The sequence below is a fragment of the Medicago sativa genome, chromosome 8 (genome assembly GCF_051527215.1).
Source record: "Medicago sativa cultivar Bolivia chromosome 8, Bolivia_mono, whole genome shotgun sequence".
Lineage (NCBI taxonomy): Eukaryota > Viridiplantae > Streptophyta > Magnoliopsida > Fabales > Fabaceae > Medicago > Medicago sativa.
In genome coordinates, this window is record NC_140756.1 from 14,789,101 (window position 1) to 14,806,791 (window position 17,691).

Consider the following 17,691-nt stretch of genomic DNA (forward strand, 5'->3'; position numbering starts at 1 on the left):
TGTGCCCTTAGGGCACATGTTAAGCAACCTAAAGTGGAAATTTTGTCTTGGAAATTGTGTCAATTTATTCTTTTAGAGATTGAAAATTAATGTTTTGTAATAAATATTTTTACTATATATGGAACCTTAACATGTGCCTTAAGGGCACAAGTTAGCATGACCTTTTTTAATTGCAGTTTTAAAAACTGTATTTCCATTAAAATTAAAACTTGTTTTCAAAACAATTTTTGTATTTAATAAGAACCAAAAAACAAAAACAACCTAGAATTGTTTTGTTTACACATTTTATTTGGTTATGTGTTTTCTAGTCTGCCAGCAGCAGATAACCTCCACCATTACCACTCAGCATCTGCTGCTGCCAAATGCCCTCTAGTCTACCACTGCCATTGACCCCTGCACCCTTCTTTTTCTAAACAAAATTGTGAAACAAATTTTCCAGACATGTTTTTTTCTTTTTGCTCACCTTTTAAATCATTTTTCAAATTAATCTTATCGAATAGAATATTTTTGTTCCAAAAAGAAGTTTCTCAAAATTATTTATAAAACCATTTTCAAAAAATAGAAATAAGAACTCAGGCAAACAGGCCTCTTTGTTGCAAGGCTCTTAGGGTGCAAACAAAGCGAACGGAATCCAGCCCGCAGCCGTGATTGAGACTGCGAAATCAAGATTTTTTTATATAATTACGGTTGCAATTGTGGTTGCATCAGCAGCCGATTTTTTTCAATTCATTAGTCTCACGTCAAATTGATTATGTAGATTGTGGAATTTTCAACAACCAACAGCCAAATCAGTCGCACGTCACACTTACTGTACTACACTGTACTGTATCTACCTCTTCTTTCAGGAATCAAAAACTCAAACTCTAACACAATCGGGAAAACTAATGACATTGTAAGAATAAAACAAATTATGAAGCAAAACATTAGACACACCTTTTCTTCAGAAGTACTCTTGAGAAAACAAAGGAAAGCCTCTGAGAATTGAAACCCACAAGGACCACTTCTTAAGTCAGCAATACAAGGACATTCAAGAGCTTTCTGAGCCATTTCCTCAACATTCTGAAGAAAATCAATCAAATTCCAATTTTTCATTGATTTATTCATTCAACCAACTTGCCAAAGTTGAATTTGATGTTAAAATGAACACAAACAAACGAGTAAGCTACCAAATTCGGCCCGAATTTATAGGGCGCTCTCAAACAGGTCCCTGAGATTATGAATATTTCAAAAAGGTCCTCAACTCTATTAAATTTTACCCATATTAGACCTTCTGAAAGCCCTTGACCAAATATGATTGTTAAGTTAAGGACTAGCGTGATACCAAGTGGTTAAATATAGGGACCTAATTAACAATTTAACAGAGTCAGGGACCTTTTTGAAATAATCATAATTTCCGAGACTTATTTGACGGAGCCTTACAAAGTTTGGGACTAATTTGATGGTTTACTCGCAAACAAACCTCGGTGTTTTGGCTTCCATAAGCTGCAGCTTCTGAAATAAATGAACAGAAACAAAATTGAAGTGAGATTTCAGCTAGACATTAACACAAACAGCTGGAGTGCATGAAAATGAAACGTGAAAAAATAGTAAAGAAACATAAACATAAAATGAAAATGAACCTGCGATGACAGATTCCAAGGAAGTGGAATCAGAGGAACTGAAATTTGAAACAACTGCGGTGGTGGTGGTGGTTTGTGGCTGTGCTTCCGCGCTTTCAGCTTGACCCATCTTGATTATTGTACTTGTTGAATAATCAAGATTCAAATATCAAAACCCAATTCTTCTTCTTGATCCTCTTTTTTTTTTTTTTTTTTTGGTCAAGTCCTAAACCCCTTTTTTATTCCCCCAAACAAAAAAGTTTATTCTAAACCAATTTTCTACCTTTAATTACACTTAGTGACTTTTTGTTGAATAAAGATCTCTCTATTTCTTAAAATTTCTATTCATTTTTGTTTGTCTCTTAGAGTATTGAACTAAGATCACTATAGTTGAAGAGAAATTTTTTGACTAACCAATCGAATTCAGAAGAGTTATAGGAGAAAAATTTCGTATAACCCTTTGTTTTCATGTAATTTTTTATGACAATTGTTTAATGATAATAAAATTTGAATGAATTTTTAAAATATAACATTAAATAAGATGAAATTAGTTAGAATGAAAATAGATTTTTTTTTTTCACCTACAATAAGTCTAGAGAGGGTACCCAATTATTTGCTTGTCGAAATTTGAGTGGACATAGGTATAAATTTTACATTGACTATGCATATTAATATTTTTATTGAACTTATATATACATGTTTAGATTGACAATAAGTTTATTGGAATTACACTATAATTGTGTTTTTGGCAAAAACTACGGTTTAAATTCAAAAAATTTATATAAAAACAAATAGTGGTCACTTAGGTATTTTATGATAATACGGTTGAAAGTGAAAAATTCATCCGATGTATCTCATTCGTCAAAGATTACACAAATTTAGTCTAAGGAGCGGAATGTAAGAATCTTAGAAATATTTCTTGGGTAAATTGGGATACAGTTTGTATGGATAACGAGGTTAGAGGTTTGGGGGTAAGGAGACTTTGTGAGTTCAATATTGCTTTATTAGGTAAGTGGTATTGGAGGTTGTCGGTTGAAAAGGGAAGTATGTGGTATAAATTGTTGATGGCCAAATATGGTGAGGCTAGGGGGTGGTTGATTGAGGGTGGAAGGGAGAGGTCAGTTTGGTGGATCTTTGTAGGAGTGTTGGTGAGGAGATGGATAGGTGGTTTGATGATAACTTAAGGAAGTTGGTTGCGAATGGTTTAGATACTTATTTTTGGACTGATTTATAGTTAGACGGAGTCCATATAAGTGTTAGCTTTCCCGGCTTAGTCTTTAAAATACCTAAGTGACCAGCATATTACTTAGGTAATTTAGTCTAAGGAGTGCTCGTCAAAGACTAAATTCATCTTGTGTTATTTAGTCTAACTTAAATAATTACTGTAACTAACTATTTTACATCTAATAATAACTTGTGGCTATTGCATGAATCCATCAAGATTTGTAAGATATTCGATGTTCCATGCTCTTGATATATTACAAATTTGTTTGGATACTGACTAATGATTTATCATTGTCATCCAAGTAAAATCTTAAGGTGAGAAAAACACAAGAAGGGGGTTGAAATGTGGTTTCTTTTTCTTCTCCTAAAACTGAAGTCATTGTTCAGAACCTGATAGAGTTCAGCTTCTGAAGTGATGTTCAGAATCTAAATGCAGAGAATAAGTAAAGAAAGAGAGAGAGCGAGAGAGAGGGAGGGAGAGAGAGAGAGAGAGAGAGAAGAAAGACACGGAGCAATTATACAGGTTCCTTCCACAAACCAGAAGTAGTCATGTCCCCCTTGCACTTCCAAGGAGAGTTCACTAAAATCAATATCTGATTACAACTACTCACTGCTCAAAATAGCAAGAGACTTCAAACTACTCAAGCACAACTGCAAGAGATTTACCTATGCTCAAGAACACAATCAAGAGACTTCATATGCTCAAGCACAACTACAAGAGACTTCTATTCAAACAGAATTACAAAGAAAATGTTTTAGGTAGAACACTTGATATACAATCAGTAGTGTTCACAATACAAATCAGATACAGACTCTTAAGACTCTAGAATTTCTAAGATATGAAAGTTGATAAGAAATTCTAAGTGAACTTTGATGTGAAACAATTTCAGCAGAATTTTGGCACTTGTAAAATTGTTGTGAGTCTCTTGGAAATCTTCAAGTCTTCACTCCTTTATATAGAGATGTGAAAGAGACGTTGTTGATTGTCAGCACATCAAAAAGAGTCGTTTGAAGCTTGATCAAATCACCAATGATCTGTTGCTTGATTTGGTTATTGTCCTATGCAGGAGCAATTTCAAATCCATTCCATGTATAGAGGAATACCAGCGTAGTCACAGTTGTTGTTCTTGTACTATTGCAGACACAAAACAGAGTAGTGGGGATAGTGGTTGTACAATTGTATTATTGTCCTTTTTCCAGCGCTACAGTGGATAATCATCCAATGCCTTCAAAATTCCTCTGAATTAGTCGTTGCTCCAGGCTTCCATTCTTCTGCAATGATAGGCGTGATAATAACAACATTTAACAAACTTTGAAACTTCTAGTCTTCAGCTTCTGAATGATCTTCAGAACCTCTGATGACGTCAGCTTCTGGTATCCAGCTTCTGATGAGAGCGCTTCTGATGACGTCAGCTTCAGATGACCTTCAGAACCTCTTAACTTTAGAACCTCTTTTCTTCAGATGCTTCCTTGCAACTCAAGCTTCCTTGTTGTAGATTTCATTGCTCTCATTTGTTCTTCAGAACCTATACTTGAATTAAAGACACTAAATTTTTGTTTATGGTTCTACACACTTGAACAAATATTAGCATATCCAATTGACAATTTTTAATACCTTGTTATCATCAAAACTCAAAGGGTAATGTTAAACACATTTTGTTCCAACAAAATCCTTCAAAAAGACTTTAGTTGGACATCATAGCTTGCATGTTATTAATTGTGCATGGACGGGTTAGTTTGTTGAACCTCAGGCTTGCATGCATGCAGCATGCACCTTATGTTGGTTTGATTCATGATGAAACTACGTATGCACATATAACTAGCTAGTGTTTTTCTAATAAACTTAACATTTTCTCCCATGTTAAGATGAGCTTTGAGGTCTTCTTGAAGGTATTAAGATGCTCGTGGATAACGATTTTTAGAATGTAATGGCTATCATTGACTCTAATTACTAGAGTATATTTCAAACATTTATGTTCAACAATCCTTTTCACATCACTACTATCCTTTCATATTTGGAATGAACTCATCATTGTATTCCAGTAATTTCTTATGTTTATTTTGGATCATAGATTCATACCTAGAGGAAAGCAAATTATTATGTAGATTATGGCAGCCAGCAAAGCTAGGCCTAATGCTAAGCAATTGATTTAACGGGTGTTTGGATACGATGTGGCAGGCTCTAAAATCATGCCGAATATTTACGTTGACGTTAAAGCTATAAATAGCAGCTTTTGATTTTCACGGTGAGAAAGCATGCAATCGTTAGTGGCTATGAGAAAACGCGTATCTAAACATACGCTTAGGCTTTGGTCAACAACTAAAAAAAAAGTTATCAATTTAGACCTCATAAAACACTTATTTAACTAGTAAAAAAATGAAATACCTTTTTGGACAGAAAAAAGAATGAAGTACTTATTTCGTATTATAGTGACTAATTCTTTTCAAAAAGAAAAGACTTATTATATAAGCAAAAAGGTTCAATTTAAAGTTCATTTATTTAAAATAAGAAAATCTCTTTTAAAGTATATTTTTGACTTCGCACTCTTGGATCGTCCTCAAAATATTTGTTCTCTCATGTATGGCTTTCCTACGCCTAATTTAGTAGTTGTCTTGGAACTTAGCTAGGCCTTGTTTATTATTGAAAAATGGTACATCCATATAGTAAATTAAACAAAGTATGTAACACCTAAAATATTCTTGTGATTGAAAAGTAACTGGAGAATAAAATGAGTTTTAATATGAAAGAAAAAAACAAATTGAAAAGACACAATATGAGTTGAAAGATGAGATGAAGCGACGCCACGCTTAGCTTGCTTACCATTAAATATTTGGATAATAAAGATTAAAAAATTTCATTCAAACTAACAGTGTTAATTAATATTAAAATATAGTATAAGACAAAAATACTTGGTATAAGATTGCTTTTGATATCCTTTGAGTTTTTCAACAAAGCAAGCTAGAGGAAATTACAGCAGTAAGTTCCGTGAAGGGATCATGAATGTGCAAATCAACGTTAATGATTTTTTTTCTTGATGTGTTTGTTTTGTTTCTTATCAGTTTGTCCTCTTGCAATTTTGTTTTAAACTAGGGTTACAGTTTTTTACGCCAAATCGTCTTTCAAGTGTGAAAAAGTATGAAATTAAGTTTAAATTTTGGTTCCTACATATTATTGTCCTTGCGACTATTAATTAAGTTGTATTTATAGGACTACACAAAATCGTATTTACATTGAGTTAAATCATTCTTTGTGTTGAATATCTATATTGAGAAAGATGATTTCTTTCAAAAACAAAAGATGAATTTGTGAGAGAGATGGATAATAGATAGTTACATATGGCACTCTCCTTCCTAAGAGAAATGAGGACTGATAATTTAGAGTTCGGCTTAGTAGTAAGTAAATTCTACAACAAAAAAAATAGATTCAATCACGATTCAAACTCAAACATTTACATTTAGTTTTGTCAAAGTTAATTAATCACTTGAGTTCAACTATTTAATTACAATACTTGAGAGACAGCTTAGAATTAGTTTGACATGCTCCAAACCTTTCGAAAAGACCCAAAAGCTTACCTTTGTGTTATCTCATCTTATCTTATCTTATGAATACTTAAGACTCAAGAGTAGGCTTTGTTCTTAAGTTAGAGGGAAAGAGAATTTGAGATTTTAGGAGAAAGGGAAGAGGAAATGGATGTGTTAGGTGTTATAGTTCTTCACTTTGTATGGAGGGTTTATTCTTCCAAATAAAACTAAAACTTCTCTATACAAAGGAACTTAAAAAATTTACTTCGTATTGGGGAGATTTTTTATAACAATTCAAAAAATATCATTTATTTCCTTTTATCCCCTCTACAAAGACTCTTGCCTCCATTTTCCTCGAAACTCCTAAATAAAGGCCAAAGCAAGTCAACCGAGGGAGCAAATCCTCTCCATTAGAATTTTATTGAAGAGTGTTTGGTGTACATCCTCACTTTTAAATCCTTCAAAAACCACATGTGGTATTAAAAATGGATGGTTGAGATTTCACTTCACACACATTACACGGAAGAGATTTCATGTCCGTCAACCCAAAGAAAAATAAGTTTAAAATTTTAACTTATGAAGAAATTTTGTTAACTTCAATTAGTTTCATTTACCTATTTTTTTGTTTTGAATTACAAGCCAAAATGAATTATATTAATAAATCAGGAGTGGTCGACCTCGCACAAGGAGTGCTACAGGACGACGCACAAAGTTAAATACAAGAGAGGAAAGCCAACACAGCGGTACCCGAAAACCGGGAAATCTTACCGACAAAATTACAGAAATAAACTCATACAAAGGAGAGGGTAACACCGCCAATCATGATAGCCAAAAGCAAAAGTAAATATATTTTCTTTTAACCATAGGAAAGACAACAACTTAACTTTGTCTAAAATCATATGTAATTCTGATGCTTTAGTAATAGACTCTTTAATAGTTAAAGTTACTCTAAATATATTATTTGTAAATAGAAACTTGATTGTAGTATTAAATTTATAAATAATTTGTATTATTTTTTCAAGTTTCTACTTTAAGAGATATGGTTAGGTTATTTCCATCATAATATTTATTAATATATACGAACAAACAAAATTGTACAATAAATACGGATGTACTGTAGTTAAAAACGTTATAAAAAGGTACATGAATTTTTTGAGTCCTATATTTTTTTTTGACAAATGAGTCCTATATTTTAAGAATGTGGTAGTACATATTTTCAACACATTATCTCTTGTTAATTTAATTGAGATTAAAATCAGTCCCTCTAAATTAGGAAGGTCCAAAACCTTCGACAAAATCTATGTACAGTAAATTGTAATCAATTAAATTAAATATAGTACATTGAGTAATGGTGCCAAATAATGTGTTGCTATCATTTTTGTTTTCACAATTTAAAAATACTAATTTATGACCTATTAACAACAAAATACAGTACAAAAAGTTGCATAAACCCATCCAGACATAAACTTTTCAAGAATTATGAAATTAGTCAAATATTGGTTGCCGGCTAGAGTTTTGTAATAACCTATCATATTCTTCAACTCATAAATTCAATCTTAAACAGTATATATGAATCTCCTATATAATACAAAAAGAACAAGTTAACCACCCAACATAAACAAGAGACAACCTCGTTTGCTAGTTGCCTATGTAAACCATTAAAAAACATCAATAAAACATCACATCTTCCAAACCAAACAGCACACAAACAATTAGAAAATTCCCTCATTTGTCCCTACTAGGTAATATCAATCCTCTATGCTTTATTTTATAAGTACATGTTAGAAACTATTGAACTCAAAAGTCTTTGGTTCTATGATCTAATACCTATCTTCCTCTTGTTTTTGGTCAATGATCCAATACTACTAACCTCTTCAAACCCTTCAAACTTTCTTCTTCAATATCACATAGTTTTTCTGTTTTTTTCATTACAATGACCATGGAACCAAATCCAACATCAGATCACATTCTTGACTGGCTTGAAGGTTCTGTCTCTTTCTTTCCATCATTCTTGGATGATCCATATAACAATGGTTACATCCAAGAGTATGAGATATGGAATCAGAACCAAGATATAAGTAACCAGTACCAAATTGATGCCAATACTAATTCTTCTAATGCCACAAACAGCACAACTAACATTGTTGCTGCTAGTACTACCACAAGTATAACATCCCTTGAGCCTAATAGTTCTAACAACATACCCTTTTCAGATTTTCCGAAGAAACGAAATGCCGAAGATGAATTAAGTCTCAAAAAACAGCCACAAAACCAAAAGAACAAGAGACTTAAGAGTCGTCCGATGAATGAAAGTGATAATGGAGATGCAGCTCTTGAAGGGACGGTGGTTAGAAAATCTGGTGGGAACAAGAAAGGTGCAGCTAAGGCCAATGGAAATAACAGTAACAATGGAAACAATAAGGATGGTAGGTGGGCTGAGCAGTTGCTCAACCCTTGTGCTGTAGCCATAACCGGTGGAAATCTGAATCGTGTGCAACATCTCTTATATGTTCTACATGAGCTAGCCTCAACTACCGGCGATGCCAACCACCGGCTTGCAGCGCATGGTCTTCGAGCATTGACACACCATTTATCTTCATCTTCGTCATCTACCCCATCAGGGACTATAACTTTTGCATCTACAGAACCGCGATTCTTCCAAAAATCATTACTGAAGTTCTACGAGGTTAGCCCTTGGTTTTCCTTTCCTAGTAACATAGCAAATGCTTCCATTCTTCAAGTTCTAGCTGAAGAGCCGAACAATTTGCGCACCCTTCACATCCTTGACATTGGAGTCTCTCATGGTGTGCAATGGCCAACTTTTCTAGAGGCCTTGAGTCGTCGACCTGGTGGACCTCCTCCTCTTGTTCGCCTTACTGTCGTTAATGCCTCTTCATCCATTGAAAATGACCAAAATATGGAGACCCCATTTTCAGTAGGTCCATGTGGTGATACTTTCTCTTCTGGACTCCTTGGTTATGCTCAATCCTTAAATGTCAATCTGCAGATAAAAAAGCTTGATAATCATCCATTGCAGACATTGAATGCTAAAAGTGTTGACACGTCCCCTGATGAAACCCTTATTGTCTGTGCTCAGTTCAGGTTGCATCACTTGAATCATAACAGTCCTGATGAAAGAAGTGAGTTTCTGAAAGTGTTGAGAGGCATGGAGCCTAAAGGGGTAATATTAAGTGAGAACAACGTGGAGTGTTGTTGCAGTAGTTGTGGCGATTTTGCCACCGGATTCTCACGAAGAGTGGAGTACTTATGGAGGTTTTTAGATTCAACCAGTTCGGCATTCAAAAACCGTGACAGTGATGAAAGGAGAATGATGGAAGGTGAGGCTGCAAAAGCATTGACAAACCAGCGTGAAATGAACGAAAGGAGAGAAAAATGGTGTGAAAGAATGAAAGAAGCAGGGTTTGCAGGGGAAGTATTTGGAGAGGATGCAATTGATGGAGGTCGAGCTTTGTTAAGGAAGTATGATAACAATTGGGAGATGAAAGTAGAAGAAAATAGTACAAGTGTGGAACTATGGTGGAAGAGCCAACCTGTTTCTTTCTGTTCTTTGTGGAAACTGGAGAAACAACCAGAGTAGTTCAAGCTCAACATTGACAGCAAGGCTTTAAGCAAGGTTGCTTGGTTTTGGAGTTCTGTATAAAAGTAGCAGTTGCCACAATGATGAAATTATTTCACCACAATGTAGTTCTTCCTTATGCTAAACTTACAACTATAAGCATGTTTGTATGATATTGAGTTACGAATTATTTAATTTGATGTATGTTTTGTAATGATTGATAGCTATTCAGAAGGTAGTATTGATTCAAAATTGATAGCTATTCAGAATGTAGTATTGATTCATAGTTAGGTCAAACATTACAATAAAACTCATGTTCCCTTAACTAGTATGTAGGACCGTCTAACAAAAACATAAAGCTGTATTTCGCAAGTCACACTTGTATATTCAGATCTATCTTTAAACTGGGAGTAGTAATACAGGTAACAAGGAACATTTCAGGGTTCACTCTATAGCTGTCTAGTGAAATTAAATGTGTACACTGCAACCAGGAAAATTGGAAATCTTTCAATATTACGCAATAAGGATGGATCATGGATGTGTCTGTTAAAAGGTACTGCAATATGAATCTCAGTCAACGCCTAAATTGCTCAATTTAGTTACAGAATCAGAATGTTTAATGAACCTCTCAATCTCTCATCACAATATTCAAGTGGTATATTTGTCAGTTTTGGATTACACGTTCTCGTTCTTCACCTCTTCAACCATGTACATTCTTACTAGTTAAGCTTAGTTTCTTCTAGTTTGCATTCTTATCGCAAAATTCACATTTGAAACTCCAAGTAATAAGGACCAACTCTAAGAATGAGCTCTCACTCTAAGGAAAATTGAAGAACTTAAGGTATTAATGGGAACCAGCTACGGGAATTAGATTCACATTCGTAACAAATCATTAGTTTACTAAAATTCATGAATTAATGTAAAAGATCATGAGTATACCTCATTGATTTTGCTAAAAACAGTAGAAATATTCAACATTTTCTCCCTAGAGTATACTACCAATTTTAGAGGAGCTTTAAACTCCTCTGGAAAAAACCAGTACAGTGAGAAGCCGGCTATGACTTACACTCGACTGCCCTATTCAAACCATATTCAATTATCTACACTAGCTAAATTCATGTGTTTTCATAAAATACTAGGGCTACAGATCTATCCAAATTAAATGCATCATTTGCTATTAACAAACATGGAAGCCTCCTGTCACGGTAAAGGAAAACTGGCCTCTGTCTACTCAAGATTCGAAAATTCGCACTGAATCCCGAACCTCCTGCCGACAAACTGGACACTTAGGTGCCACTTCACTTTCAACTGAAATGGCACATCCTTGGCAACATACAAGATGCCCACATGGAATAAAAACAGAGCGTCTTCTCCTCATCAGACATATAACGCATAATTGTCCATCTGGAACATCTTCAATCTCATCATCTGTTGGAGGAACAGGTTCAATGGGTTGTTGCCTTCGTTGCTGGAGCTGCCTTTGTTGCTTCCATTGTTTCCATTTATTCCAGTTCCTTAGAAAATGAAAATTTGTCTTCAAATCAATTATAACCGCTAAAAATAATACTTTTATTTTAAATCATTTGAGCAATTCTTCTGATTATTGACAAAATTAATGCCATCACTTTGTTAACCAAATTAAAAAAAATAAAAAATTAGTCTATTGATTCATCATGATAAAGTTTATCCAACCAAAGTCACAGGAAATTCTAAAGTCAGCCATGATTAACGAAATTCAAAACCAACATACCTCACAACCGCATAGCCGATGATCCCAACTGACATTGAACCAAGAAGAATACCACTCCAAAACAGTACTTTAGTTTTGAAGGAAAGATCTACAATCATCTGATCTTTACTCAGCTCAGACCTACAAAAAACATGAATCATTTTCTGATATTTTTCAGTTACATGCGCTCAAACATGCAATTGGGAGGGAAAAAACATCAATAATTCAGCACTAGTCTTCATTAATGCATCACCAAAAAATTGTTGAGTTGCCAAATTATACTTCACCAGAAGCAATTTATACTTCACAGATGGCTTCCCTACTTGTTGGTACGAAAAATGTACAACTTCAATTAAAATCACACAGATAGATGCCAACTCTCCTCTCATGCTCATCAATATAAATATAAAAATTAATTAGATAATGATTAAAAAAACAAAACAGAAGAAAACAAAATGGTGGTGATTCTACTAGCTATGACGCACGGATACTTCATTTTTCCTCCTATCATACTCGATAATCTCCAATACACAGCCGATATGTGTCGATGAAGTATCGGAGACCATATTTATAAATAAATCACAGAACTGAAATAATATATTTATTATATTGTGAGTTGTTTTATTTTTTTTATATAGGTATTCTAATCATACCCGGTGTCCTATATTTTTCAAGGAGCGACATATTGCTGTATCGGATATGCATATTTATAAATAAATAAATCAAGGAACTGCTATAATATATTTATTATATTGACTTTTTTTTATTTTGTATATATGTATTCTAACCGTACAGTGTCCTGTATTTTTCAAGGAGCGATGTATTGCAGTATCGGATACTCGTACTGCATCTATGGCATATGAGTAAACTGACATTTTCCATTATATATTTCCTACTGACCACAATCAGTACAGAAAAGTAACATCCCCAAGTTGCCTTAAAATGAAACAGTCTTCACTATTAATAGTTATTACCGAACGCCTGGCAAATACCAAATGAAACATGGTTTCCCATGATCAATATTGTAACAGTTTATTGCAAGGAAAAGAAACTTACAGATAATATGGAAGATCATTGCAAGACTTGATTTCAGCAATTCCATTTCTTAAACTGCAAAGACCTACAGCACTGACATCCTTTCCCAAGGGAAGAATTTTCTCTTCATCAAGCAATCCAACCTGCAGAAAGAAAACATCATATGTTAACATTTCAGTATATATGATATACCAAAGATCAAGTGATCAACAATCTGACAAGAGACCGAGGCAAAATTCCAAAATCAAACTTATGGAATATTAACTTACCGGATATTCATGCCCAAAAAGTGCTTGCAAGAAAGTATAAGGAGGAGGATTTATGGGTTGCAATTTATGGTAAACTGTTGTAAGAGGTAAAGGATGGCTTGATCCATCCATGTTGACAACAACATATTCGGGATTTGACGGCCGTCCAACATCAATGAGAACAAAAGGGATCTAAAATGAAAACATCGTTAGAATATCTAGAAATATTTAATAACGTCATTATTGTAGTACTGTATCATATATCTAACGACTTAGACAATCTTTTAGGGGTAGTTTATATATTTCATGATTTGTTTCCTTGTTCGATTATGGTAAAGACTCGAGAGTCTAGTATTAGTATAAACAGGATTAGAAATTTTTATTCTCTTAGCACATCATAGATCAGTATTGAATATTATTCTTCAGAAATTGATCTCTCTTTTCCTCGTATCTATAACTTAACATGATAGCAAAACAGTACCATCTCTATGACCTGTTCCCTTACTATTCAATTATAGAGTTCCCTAGAATCTAGAACTCTTTTGTAATGATGCTATCTCTATAATTCTCTTCTCATAAACAAACTCCTGCCTTTGAAATTTTGGACCAAGATTATTCTCTACTCATTCTCTTCCACGACCATGGGTATCAGATCTACCCTCATAAGTACTTTTATAAGATATTTTTGTATATTCTAACGAAGATATGAAAATAATTCTACGATATAAACTAAGATATTCTAAACTATTATAAAATGTTTTCATATATTCTAATAAGTTCCTCTATTTCCCTCGTAGCTACTCCATCAGCTCTAACATAACATATCCCGATCAGCCAGGTCCTGAAGTTGTATTACCGCCAAAGCTTCAACACACTGTCATGCACCACTGACCAGTTTAACTCTTCTATGAGTGAGAAAGCATGTGAAGTCCTCTTTCAACCCAAGGTCTCCTTCACTTACCTCACTGTGGCCAGTCTGATGAACCTTGACGTTTTCTTCTTGGTTCACACCCCTCCAAAGGGTTTTCATTGTGTTGTGATTGTCTTTTAACCTATCCATAGTGTTTTCAGGTCCAAACCAGCTTTTTCCTTACTTATTTTGGATTTGGGAGGTGTTTATTTGTTTCACTGCATCTTTAGGAGCTTATCAAATTTTCATCTTTGCTCATCTCTACTTTTTTATCATTATCTTCATATGTTGACAGGTCAGCCAACAGTCCACTGACAATCATACCAAATATTGATTTTTCTTATCCCGTTATTAGTGGGATAAGGCTTGGTTTTTGTTGACTCACACCATCCCTGTCTTCGCCAAAGATGCAGTATGACCCTGTTACTACTCTAGTCCAAGACACTCTTGCCCAATCTCCAATCCTGGCGTTGTTGTTTTCCGTTACATTATATTTTTTGGTTTATTTTATTTTAGTATATGTTTAATTATGACATTAATAAGAGCTCGGTGAGTTTTAGTTTGAGGGAAGTGTTGGAATTGAAATATCTAGAAATTGTTTCCTATTCTCACCACCCTTGTATCTCAAAGCCTTTTAGAGTATCGAACTATCTTAGATGATCTTTTACCATATTCATTATTTGATTGCGATTAGGAATTCAATGGTAGCATAAATAAGAGTTATTGATTCCTAATTTGTCCAATATGATAACGCAACCTACATATCCTACTTGTCTAAATAAACCAGTCTCAAATTTTATCCCGCAAAACTCAAATCTTTTGAAAAGATTATACCAAAAACTTTGGATACAATATGAGACATAAGTAACAAGGTTATGCATTACCTTTCTTAAGGATGTGGACTCCTGTTGTCTCCAAGATCTTAGAAATATGGCTCGAAGATCAGAAGTCCATCCAAATAAGCCCTTCCATTCATTGTATATACACTTCATGAAAAAATCAGTATATCAATATATAAGTTAGTCTGCTAATTCAAAATTAAATTGCATGAATATTAAGTTGGAATCAAATTTACATTCTCTTAAACAGTGAAAAAATAATGCTGTCTCTCTAAGACAGGAAAACTATATATTCTCATGCCAAATGGGTTGCCAAATATCACCAAAACTAGATCTTTCAAATTTCTTAAATGTTAACTAGCTACAAATTTTCTTCCAAACCATCATACATAAAGAATAACTATAAGGACACGCACTTTAACAACACCTTATGGCCAGAACTTCAAAAATAAACTTATCCATGAGACAAAAAGGGGGAATCTACAGGTAGGAATCTGAAGATAGTACAGCTACACAACAAACAACTCAACCAGCAAAGGTTCGTTATATTATGCTCAGTGAGAAGAAAATCAATCAATGAAAACGGGAGTGAGCTGTTTGAAGATAAAAGTGACTTAGTGGAGTAGCTGGAAATGAAACGGAACATTTGGAAATTAAAAGGCAAAGGGATATTTAGGTAAACAGTGTTGCAAACATTTGCTCAAAAATGCTTACAATATGAGAACATTTTTCAGCTATTAGACAAAGCATTAACGATTGGAATAAATCTCATTGATTTAAAGGTGTCACACAAGGACCTGATTTAACAATTGAAACGGATGGGACCAAAATCACCTAAATGCCAAACTACAGAGACTAGAAATGTAATTAAACCTAAAAAATGCAGATGTTTGCTACTTTGCTTACTTCAATAAAAAATTGGTGTTTCCTCCAAACCTTTGATTTGCGAAAAGTGATAAACTAACCTTTACCTTGAGATGAAAAAACTTGCAAAGTTTTGCATCAAATTTATTTCCAGATTAAAAACATACGAACATACATCACTTCCATTGAGCTATTTTAGTCAAGAAGTGCTTGTAGACATAAAATAAGTAATTTTTAAAAGTACTTTTAATCACACACTTACCCAATAAGCACAACTAAGCCCCCCCAATTTCCAAACAACCCCAAGTGAAATCAATTTTCTACCAAAGTTACTAACAGAGTTAAAATGGTTTCCGTTGTACTTTCCACCGCTTTTTTTTTTTCTTTATTGTATAAAGTGTGAAATGATTTTCATCCCAAAATCACATTTTTTTTCATTTCGCACTCCAAAACCCAAGTATAAATTTAACATTGACAAAATCTGCTCCCACTTCCCAACACTTGAATAATCATTCGACGAACAAACAGACATTGTGGTCCCCAGAACATGTAAGGCACTGTCACCATAGTTCACTATAGTCTCTAAATCTATCGAAATTGCAAACACATCTCTAGTGTCTCTTTTGTTAGTATTTTAATAGACTAAATTAACCAACGAAAAACATATCACAGGATTAAATTGATTACCTAAAAACACATTTGACGACCTAAATGACTAATAAAAGAAATACTTACTGATATGTTTGCATTTTCAATACATTTAACGAATACAGGTCAGGGACAATGCCTCACGCATTTAGGAACCAAAATGAAGATTAACTCGTTTAATCATGTACGTATTAATATTCATAAAACCCTATTATTATTATTATAACATATAAAATAAAATAAAATGAAAACGGTTACCGTTTGAGTTCGTTGAAGAACAACACCTTTATCCCCGGACTCACTCGAAACCAAAACACCAGGCCACAACGTCTTCCAACTACCATCAACAGCGTTCTTAGCATCAATAGTACCACGAACAATTACAATTTTACCCTCATCGGAGTTTCCGTCGGAGTTTTCATCGGTTTCGGTGAGGAGAGAGCGGAGGTCAGAAACGGAGACGGAAGGAGCGGCTGTGATTTTGCGGAGAGCGGCGGAGGTGAGGGTGAATTTGCGGATTGAGCGAACGGCGACGTAAGCGACGGCGAAACCTAAAACGGCGCCGTCGAAGGATAGGGCGAGTTGGGAAAGGAGAGAGACTAGTGCTTGCTCTTGTGAGGACATTGATTGTTCATTTGTGTGTGAGACAAGGAAGGAAATTGGAATTTGAAGAACAAGACAAGGAGCTAGACGTCGTCGTTTCGTGCTTAGGCGTTAGTAATAATATGATGAATAAACTGCTAAAATGGTCGTATTATGAATAAGGGTAAAGATATTGCTAACATGTGTCTTGGGACACAAGTTAAAAAGATAAATAGAAAATAATAGACAAGTTTATAATATAAAATTGAATACTTAAAACATTGTATTTGTATATCATGATTTCTAAAAAATATCATTCATATTTAGTTATGTTTGTTTTCGTTGTGGGGAAGTTTCATCTCTCGTGTGTTTAGTCATTGTTTCAGTTTGGAGTTTTTAATTTTCACGGTTAATATTTATCGATTAATTAAACGTTGTTTGAGTTTCTTAACTTGTGTTTTAAGGATGCAAGTTAGTATTTTTTTAGTAATTTTTTATATTGAGATGATTTTGGGTGAGGGGACGTTATCCAATTTAAGGATTCAGAGAACATATACAAATAAATTTATATTTAAATTCCTTTAGGAGCAATAGTGGGATTGAGATTCGAAATCTCTTAATTCACATGTTGTCTTTTTAGATTATAGTGAAACTTTGGAGTAAGGATTACTCACATTTACCATTGTGTTAGTGTGGTTGATTTTTTTCTGAAGCAATTAGTGTGATTGATTAATAGCCGAAAGTTGACGTGTTTACACAACTTAACAAATTTTATGTCCTTGTGTAACTCTGCAGGGATTTTCCCCTAGTAGGATTGATGGCATATAGTGATTTCAGATCCCCCTTTATGGTGTTTCTCTCCCCTTCCTAACGTTTCAGATCTCATCCATGTTTCTTCCCTTACTGTACATTGTC

At 34.1% G+C, this 17,691-nt stretch overlaps 3 protein-coding genes across 5 annotated transcripts in view; 1 reads left to right on the plus strand and 2 right to left on the minus strand.

The window, feature by feature from the left end:
* MIA40 (Cox19-like CHCH family protein) overlaps positions 1 to 2,092 on the minus strand; it is an 18,292-nt gene extending 16,200 nt beyond the window's left edge. For 2 of the 3 annotated variants that reach the window (XM_085739304.1, XM_085739302.1), the window contains exons 1-3: positions 1,620 to 2,089; positions 1,460 to 1,491; positions 934 to 1,059 (exon numbers count right to left, since the gene is read on the minus strand). In XM_085739304.1, the coding sequence (XP_085595430.1) occupies positions 934 to 1,059; positions 1,460 to 1,491; positions 1,620 to 1,728 (267 nt within the window). In that variant the 5' untranslated portion in view covers positions 1,729 to 2,089. Of the gene's footprint in view, positions 1 to 933; positions 1,060 to 1,459; positions 1,492 to 1,619 lie in introns of all 3 variants that reach the window. The other variant, XM_085739305.1, reaches the window with a different exon arrangement.
* Positions 2,093 to 8,148: 6,056 nt separating this feature from the next.
* Positions 8,149 to 10,173, plus strand: LOC146897243 (GRAS family transcription factor). The gene is given in 2 exon segments (XM_085739306.1): positions 8,149 to 9,930; positions 9,932 to 10,173. Coding segments are annotated over 2 exon segments (1,695 nt in total). The 5' UTR covers positions 8,149 to 8,277; the 3' UTR covers positions 9,974 to 10,173.
* Positions 10,174 to 10,835: 662 nt separating this feature from the next.
* Positions 10,836 to 16,833, minus strand: SPL2 (E3 Ubiquitin ligase family protein). The gene is made up of 6 exons (XM_085739307.1): positions 16,453 to 16,833; positions 14,728 to 14,829; positions 12,955 to 13,125; positions 12,707 to 12,828; positions 11,672 to 11,791; positions 10,836 to 11,435 (listed from the first exon to the last, which is right to left on the minus strand). Exons 1-6 carry the CDS (start codon positions 16,816 to 16,818, stop codon positions 11,153 to 11,155), a joined length of 1,164 nt encoding a protein of 387 aa, XP_085595433.1. The 5' UTR covers positions 16,819 to 16,833; the 3' UTR covers positions 10,836 to 11,152.
* Between the last annotated feature and the right edge of the window lie 858 nt (positions 16,834 to 17,691).